We start from the raw sequence: 8,559 nt of genomic DNA, 5'->3' as shown, positions 1-8,559 counted from the left end.
ACACATTTTAAAGGGTTAGTTCACCCAAATATTAAAATTATGTCATTAATGACTCACCCTCATGTCGTTCCAAACCCGTAAGACCTCCGTTCATCTTCGGAACACAGTTTAAAATATTTTAGATTTAGTCCGAGAGCTTTCTGACCCTCGAATGTGTGTACGGTATACTGTCCATGTCCAGCAAGGTAATAAAAACATCATCAAAGTAGTCCATGTGACATCAGAGGGTCCGTTAGAATTTGTTGAAGCATAAAAAAATACATTTTAGTCCAAAAATAACAAAGATTAGCGGTAAATGTCTGTCACCTGTTTTCAAAGGGGAGCGGCAGTTAATACACAGAGCCATAGTTCACTGACAAGCTACGCAATATCGTGTTCATAATCGAATGCGATTAATCTCAATTATGAACAGAATATTGCGTAGCTTGTCAGTGAACTATGGCTCTGTGCATTAACTGCCGCTCCCGTTTGAAAAACAGGTGACAGACATTTACCGCTAATCACGGAACCGGCTTTACTGATGAGACACGCATGACAAATGCATGCGATTAATCGTGCAGCCCTACTCACAACAGACCCGGAAGAGAAGACAATGCTGAATAAAGTCGTAATTTTTGTTATTTTTGGAGCAAAATGTATTTTCGATGCTTCAATAAATTCTAACGGACCCTCTGATGTCACATGGACTACTTTGATTATGTTTTTATTACCTTTCTGGACATGGACAGTATACCGTACATACATTTTCATTCGAGGGTCAGAAAGCTCTTGGACTAAATCTAAAATATCTTAAACTGTGTTCCGAGGATGAACGGAGGTCTTACGGGTTTGGAACGACATGAGGGTGAGTCATTAATGACATAATTTAAATTTTTGGGTGAACTAACCCTTTAAGTACCACACAGTAAGAAAACCATGAAACCTCAAAGGTCAGATTAAAGGGATAAGTTACTTTCTTAAGTAGAAAACTAAAGAAGAAATTTTTATCATTAACAATTCTTTCAGTATTTTTGAGAAATATATATATATAAACTGTCCCAGCAGCTTGTTGTCAATGATTGTGAGATACTTTCAAATATCAACATGACCGATTGAACACCAGATATTTATATTTCAATTTATTCAGTTAATGTGCATTTACACACTTTTAGAGTCTTAACTATACGTTAAACAAAAAAAGTCATTTTTTTATAAAATACCAGTCAGTATCACTGTTTAAAGTCTCACCAGCCTTAATAAAACATTAACGGTTCTTAATAAATTGCGGTTTGTAGGTGACTGTTATTGATTCACCAAAAAGAACCGAGTCATAAGAGTCACTCGGCCAGGAATCGGACTACATTCTGGTCTGGCTGTATATTCATAAATTCATTAAAAATAACCTTCTCATACGAGTTTGGGAAGACAGGAGTGCGATAAACAATGACATAAACTTAATCTTGGGTGAACTATCCCTCTACGCAAAGCACATGTAACAAGCATCTGTCGCTGTCTTTAGCTAAACTAGGGTAAACAAAATAAGCTTTGTCGGCTGCCTCTAATTCTCCAAAAACTTTTCATATGTACTTGGATCTAAAATACCATAAGAAGACAGATAGCACGTTAAACGCTTACCTTTTAATACGTTTCTTCCGCGTACGTCAATCACTTCTCCTATTTTCAAAAACTCCCTCGAAAAACATCAAGCTTGAGTCTCCCGCGGAAGTGGCGTATGTTCACCGCGATTGGTCGAAAAGCTACGTCATGCGAAGGGGGTGGGGCGGAGGAGCTTTTGAGCAGCAGAAATCAACAGTAAAGAGAGGAGTGTCAAAGAAACCTGACAGTAATGTTGACTGCTGAAATTGTGTCTAATCCAGCAGAACTAAATGAAGCAAACTCAGGAGGCGTCTCAAAATTTTGATCCCTGTCAACCATCACTTATCAAACAGGCAAGTACCATGTGCATAACCTACACTTTACTAACCCTTACTTGTATTTTTTAATTGTCCTGTATTTTTTTACATGTCATATATACAACAAATATGACCCAACAGCTTTTGTATGCAAGTAACGTTATAGCTTTGACATCAAACCATTTATTGATTTGTATGTATTTTATTAATTCCAAAATTAAATCAGACATTTGCTGTCTTTCATGCTTCAGATTCATATTAACTGTAGAGATAGGTTGTTAACATATTTAGCTGTCAAACAGTACACTCTCATATGTCAGTAAATTGTTAGTCCTGGAAAAGACCGTATGAAAGAAATCGTATAAATTCATAGCTGATTCTATAACCAAGATACATTATTTTCATTATCCTCAGCTCTAGAATATTTAATTTGCTGGTAATAATTTCTGGATAATAGGATATACATTAAATATATATCAGTGTGTGGGAACTTTAGTCATTTTTGTAATATATAGTGCTTGACTCTGATGGTATTTTATTTTTATTTCATTATCACATGTGACTGTTTTAACTCTTGCATGTGCAAAGATGCATGTCTGGTCGTGTTGTGCCAGTGTTTTATATACTGCTGCATGTCTGAAAGTGAAGCTGCAATGCTGCTGTGTGGAAAATAATCCAATCAGAGTGTGGGAAAGCATAATCCTGTCTAATCCCACCACAGCCACGAAGAACAGAGATCAGTCCAGACACAGAAACACCAGCACGGACAAACATCCTCTCCTTCAGAAAAATGTTCACAGTTACGCAATATTTCCTCAACTGTGAATCTGCAACAAATGACAATAAAGGTTTAGCTGGAGTGCCACAGTATAGAAAAGTGTTCTTATAAAATGAAATGCACAAGCCACACATTGACACCCGAGAGGAGATCAGTTGATTTACTCTCACATGGCCAGACAGGTGCAGGAACACTTGCACAGGTCACCTGTTACTTTTTTTGAGAATGTCATTGAGGGGGCGACAAACACAACCTTCCATTTATTCTAGAGATTGACTGATAATCAGTTTTACCAATATGGTTTTTCAATATTAATCATTATCTATGTACTTACAGCTCTGTGGAAATTAATTTATTATCTCATGTGGGTAATTGCTATGCTATATAGTTCAAGTATGAATCTCCTTTTAAAAACACTTTGTCAGTTTATTTTGCCTATTGTAAATATTGTTGCTAGTGCTGATATAAAAATGAAAAAGCTATGTTTTTATTGTTGAGAAATGAAGATGACATATAAGAAAACCAGAAGAAAAACATTATAGGACCCAGAAACAAATAATCGTTATCAGTTATTAAAAAAAAAAAAAAATCTCTAATTTATTCTCAAACTGGCATCTTAAATATGAGTTTTGTATTTCTGAACTTTCCATGTTCAGTTTTACCATAGAACCACCAGAAATATTTCCCTTTGCATGTAGAGTTTGTGTATGATATTTGTATGGTGTGTGTGTGTGTGTGTGTGTGTGTGTGTGTGTGTGTGTGTGTGTGTGTGTGTGTGTGTGTGTGTGTGTGTGTATGGTGTATTTGTGTGTGTGTTTGTTTGTTTGTTTGTTTTTGTTTGTTCACAACATGAAGAAGAGTTTCCCAGAGGGTTTCCCTAAGGGATTTCAGCAGGTGTGTGTTGTGTTCTTGCAAATTTGTTACACATTACATGGTCTGTGGTACAGCATTGAAAAGGTGCACGCCATACATAAACTGCACGCCATACAATTCATGCTTGCTGAAGTCTATTTCCTAAGGTTTAGTACAAGTGAAGATGGCAAACTGACCCCAGATCCCCAGTGAATTTCTACACTCATAACCCCACCCACTCATGTTTCAGTCCAACAGCTGCCACCTGGCTGTTTCTACGGCAACTGACCAGACCACCTTCAGCAAGCACACCTGAGAGAAGGAGAGCAGGGGAGACAAGATACTACAGACGCTTCCAGGTAGTTTATTTTTTAAAATATATTTTGAGAAATGTATTTTTACATTATGCTGTTAAGCTTACATGACCTGTTATGTTTTAGTGTACACAAGCAGTGGCCTTTAATATTTTAAATCTCATTTACTTTTTTCTTTTTATATATTTGAACACATTTAGAAAAAGTCTGTTTAATGCAAAATAAATATCTTTTATTAAATTTCTGTACTAAAAGTGTAAGATCTTTAACAAAAAAAATATTTTTTTTAAATTTCTCTTTTTAAAAGTTTAAAAGGCATTTATTTAAAAAAATACTGATGTATAAAATATGTAACCATAGTTTTTCTTTTTGTATAGTTTGGACTTTAAATTCAAATTAAATTTAGTTTTGGTTTTAATTATAATAATGTGACTTGCTATGACCATTATGTAGCTTTAATTTGAGATAATATAATATAGTTCTTGCAATATATATATATATATATATATATATATATATATATATATATATATTAAATGATATTTTAGGAAATGTTTTTTATATTTTTAATATAAGTTTAATAGCCTGTAGGTTTAAGTGTGCACAAATAGTGGACATAAATACATAATTTTTTAATGTAAAAATAATCTTTGTATTTTTTGTGTTGTTGGATCCACCCTTTCATTCTCCGATCCGCTCATCCTCTGCAGGATAGATGTATTGCTAGATTAAAATTAAATTCAGTTAAACTAGCCATTTTCCCCATTACATTAATGTAACATTACAACGTTTTAGCTATTATATGATTTTAGGTATTTTACACCAGTGTTGTTTTCTGTGTGTGTGTGTCCTCTAGGATGGGCTACGATCTAGAACGTTTTGTAGGCTATGTGAACGAAGGTCTGCTGTGCTGTGTGTGTCGGGACGTGTTAGAAGATCCTGTGCAGGCTCCGTGTGAACATGCCTTCTGCAGCTCCTGCATTCATGGATGGCTCATCCACCATAACAACTGTCCAGAGGACCGCTTGCCTTTAGACATCACACATCTACACCCACTATTCAGGTAACACAGATGTATTAAGCATCTGTATTTGCGCAAAATCACTTAAGATAACTTTATCGTTAATGGCATTGAATGTATTGTGTGTTACAGATACATGAGGAATGATTTAGCAAAGCTGCAGGTGAGGTGTGTGTTTCGGCCACAAGGTTGTGAGGTCATATGTGCTCTGGAGTCTGTTCGTCGGCATGAGGAACAGTGTGATTACGCTTTGCTGAACTGCAGTAATGCAGGTACATATAAACAAGCAGATATATATAGCTATATCTTGGCACCCACACTTTTTGTTTTTTGGCAGGGAACAGGTGTCTTATACACATCAGCTATAGTCTCATTCATACATATACAACACAAGCACTGTAACAGCAGATGAATGAGTGTTGTAGCCACAGGTAAAGCATCTAGCATTGAGTGATCACATCTTTAATTGTTAATGAGAGACCCCCTCAGGCAGCCAATGAGGTGAAACTTTACTTCAGGGTTAAAACAATTGATCTGTTCAGTCAGAAAGCTAACAGAAGCAGATTCTTGCACATAATACGAATGTGTTAGTTTTAATACGCTTAATGCAACATTCCCTAATCCTGGGAATCTTTGTTTGTGTGTGTGTGTGTGTATGTATATGAATATGCAGGTGACGAGTACTTATGTTATCGTTGTGGTAGGTGTTCTGTGTTTTATGTGTGTTGTGCAACTGCTGTGTGTCTTTTCCTTCAGCAATAAACCTTCTACTTGCTGTGCCAATATTTTCACTGGCTGCACAAATAGTATATATTTATATATAGTATTTTAGATTTTGATTTATATATTTAAATGTAGTTTTAATAACAATTAATTAATAGTAATTTAATGATAATTGTGATTATTATTTAAAAATATTATTTTTATTATATTTTACCTCAAATGTTCTTCATAAAAATTATTGGCAGTAATAGCTGGACATTAGACAGTAGTTGTAATTGTTCATCAAACTCAAAGACAGTCATAAATTCATAAACACTTGATAGAATCTGTTGGGATACACCACTATTCAGACGATTTGGGACAGTATGTTTTTAAAACCAATTAATACTTTTATTCAGTGAGAATACATCAAACTGATCAAAATGACAATAAAATAATTTATCATTTTACAACAAATTTCTATTTCGTTAAACAGCACATCTGTTTTCAACATTGAAATTAATAAATGTTTCTTGAGGACCAAGTCAGACACTGAAGACTAAAGTAATGACTGCTGAAAATCAGCTTTGCCATCACAGGAACAAATTACATTTTGAAATATATTAAAATAAAATTAACTATTTCTTTTTGATCAAATAATCTAATTGATCTGACCCTAAACTTTAAATTTTTTTTTTTTTAATAATTTAGATTAATATTTAAGTTTATTTTAAATGTATAGTTTTCACATTTAATATATATATATATATATATATATATATATATATATATATATATATATATATAATTTTTTTTTTTTTTTCAAATGTTCAGTTTACTTCCTAAAAAGAATTGCCAATAATAGCTGGACTTTAAATAGTTATTACAGTTCTACAGTAAACTCAAAGACAGTAATAAATTCATTAACACTTTTGCCGTAAAGTGTTGGCATATATGGCAAAGCATTACTGATTGATTTGTACTTTTCAACCATCTTACTGATGCTGCCAAGACTATCACAAAACATTCTTGCATTTTCAACAAATCCTCCTCCTAAACTAGATAATTTTACCTAGGGCTGTCAACCCTGCCTGTTAAGATGCTTTTTCTCTGCTCTTTGTTTGTGAACATTTGCTGTGTGCCAGGGTTTTTTCTCTCTTTTTGTTGTTTAATGTTCAGTTTCCTTTGTGGTGGCATTCAGGCTGCCCGGTTCAGGTGTCGAGACGCTCTCTGGAAGCTCATCTGTGTGTGTGTGAATACAGCAGCAGAGTCTGTGTAAGCGGCTGTGGATACACAATCATAAACACAGAGGAGGCCCAGCACAACTGTGTGTCGGAGTTACGAGCTGAGCTGAACATGCTCAGGTAGAAAGATCTGCTCAAGTCATATGGACTGAGACCATGTAAATGTTTTTAAAGGGATACTCCATCCCAAAATGAAAATTTTGTCATTATTCACTTACCCCCGTGTCGTTCCAAACCCGTAAAAGCTTTGTTCGTCTTCGGAACACAATTTAAGATATTTTGGATGAAAACCGGTAGGCTTGAGACTGTCCCATAGACTAAATAACAGTGTCAAGGTCCAGGAAAGTATGAAAAGCATCGTCAGAATAGTCCATCTGCCATCAGTGATTCAACCGTAACATTATGAAGTGACAAGAATACTTTTTGTACACAAAGAAAACAAAAATAAAGACTTTATTCAACAATTCCTCTCCTCTGTGTCTCTCCTGTGTATGCTTTCCATTCTTTCCTGGACCTTGACTCTGTTATTTACATGGCAGTCTATGGGACAGTCTCTAGCCTACCAGTTTTCATCCAAAATATCTAAAATTGTGTTGTGAAGACGAACAAAGCTTTTACAGGTTTGGAACGAAATGGGGGTAAGTGATTAATGACAAAATTTTCATTTTGCGGTGGAGTATCTCTTTAAGCCTGAAAAATGCCTGTGGGTGTTTGTTATAGGGCAGAATTAGACTGCAAAGTTGAAGAGGTGAGGCATGAAATGGAATCTCGCTTGGATTCCCAAAGACGACACATGGTGCAGAAGGAGAGTCTGCTGAGGAGTGAAGTGGACGAACTGAAGGTATGGTAGTCTTCAAATCAACAGGCTTTTTGTGTGTGCATGTGGAGAAAGTCACTGACAGGTGTTTGTGTGTGTGTGTGTGTGTGTGTTTGTGCAAAGGGCCAGCTGTCCCGTGTCATGTCAGATGTCCGCGTTCTGCTGGGTGCAGAGAGAGTGCGCAGACAAGAGTTGGAGAGGGCGGAGCTTGAAAAGGCGGAGCTTCTTGAACTTTTAAAAAAGGAGGGGCTCAGACCAGCCACGCCCTCTGAAGCAGCACCGCCGCCTGCTGAGGTGCAGAGAAAGCCAAGCTCAAGAAGCCTAGCTTTGGACTGCATCAAAAGGAAGAATAGAGAGGTTACAGTCATCTGAGGACATAGCTTTTCACGGAAGAACAGTAAGGAAGAGGGAATGTCACATTATGCTAATAGAAAACCACTACCTGGAACTAATCATCTGAATGAAGCCCCATTATTGTTGTTCCTCTGGGTAAACTGAATGATTGATATGAGATTGGCTATGTTCTTTGATTTAAGCAAATTGTGTAGTAAAACAAGACCTTTTTACAAATTTTGTATGTTTTTAGAATTTTAGAGGCTCATTTTTCCATTTGAAAGATCAACAGAGATGCATTCTGCTACATCCATTGATATTAAAACAGTTTTTGACAAGGTATATTGTGGATTTCTACATAAAATACACTCAAACATATACTCTTAAGAATTTAATCATATTTAACATTTTAAAAATGAGAGAAACACTAAACATGGCAATGATATACACAATATACATATACATATACATATATATATACAGCAGATCCACATCCTGATTGGTCCTTTAGAGCCTGACGGCTGAGTCTGCTTTGCTCAAGGCAGTGTTTAGCGAGTGAATGAGCGGACATGTCGGCCCCGGCCACCTCTGCTCCCACCGCTGTTG

At 35.8% G+C, this 8,559-nt stretch overlaps 1 protein-coding gene across 2 annotated transcripts; it reads left to right on the top strand.

Annotated features, from left to right (window-relative positions):
- The first annotated feature begins 1,760 nt into the window (after positions 1–1,760).
- On the top strand, positions 1,761–8,293 carry LOC109077099 (RING finger protein 151-like). Of its 2 annotated transcripts, XM_042772582.1 has the most exons (8): positions 1,761–1,928; positions 3,773–3,881; positions 4,693–4,899; positions 4,990–5,129; positions 5,531–5,557; positions 6,761–6,923; positions 7,524–7,644; positions 7,744–8,293. In XM_042772582.1, exons 3-8 carry the CDS (start codon positions 4,694–4,696, stop codon positions 7,990–7,992), a joined length of 906 nt encoding a protein of 301 aa, XP_042628516.1. In that variant the 5' UTR covers positions 1,761–1,928; positions 3,773–3,881; position 4,693; the 3' UTR covers positions 7,993–8,293. The 2 variants fall into 2 exon arrangements, with proteins under 2 accessions (XP_042628516.1, XP_042628517.1); XM_042772583.1 differs by lacking the exon at positions 5,531–5,557 and having other exon boundaries at positions 1,764–1,928.
- Positions 8,294–8,559: the final 266 nt, after the last annotated feature.

The sequence above is a fragment of the Cyprinus carpio genome, chromosome A16, assembly GCF_018340385.1.
Source record: "Cyprinus carpio isolate SPL01 chromosome A16, ASM1834038v1, whole genome shotgun sequence".
Classification (NCBI taxonomy): Eukaryota; Metazoa; Chordata; class Actinopteri; order Cypriniformes; family Cyprinidae; genus Cyprinus; species Cyprinus carpio.
The sequence above is the reverse complement of the archived record's forward strand: the minus strand, read 5'-3'. Positions and strand labels throughout refer to the sequence as shown.

What these genes read in the sequence shown, in the direction of transcription:
- LOC109077099 (XM_042772582.1), top strand. Translation starts at nt 4,694, where the DNA reads ATGGGCTACGATCTAGAACGTTTTGTAGGCTATGTGAACGAAGGTCTG. An exon ending in CATCTACACCCACTATTCAG is followed by an intron (nt 4,900 to 4,989) that starts GTAACACAGATG and finishes TGTGTGTTACAG; the next exon opens with ATACATGAGGAATGATTTAG. An exon ending in GTGAAGTGGACGAACTGAAG is followed by an intron (nt 7,645 to 7,743) that starts GTATGGTAGTCT and finishes GTTTGTGCAAAG; the next exon opens with GGCCAGCTGTCCCGTGTCAT.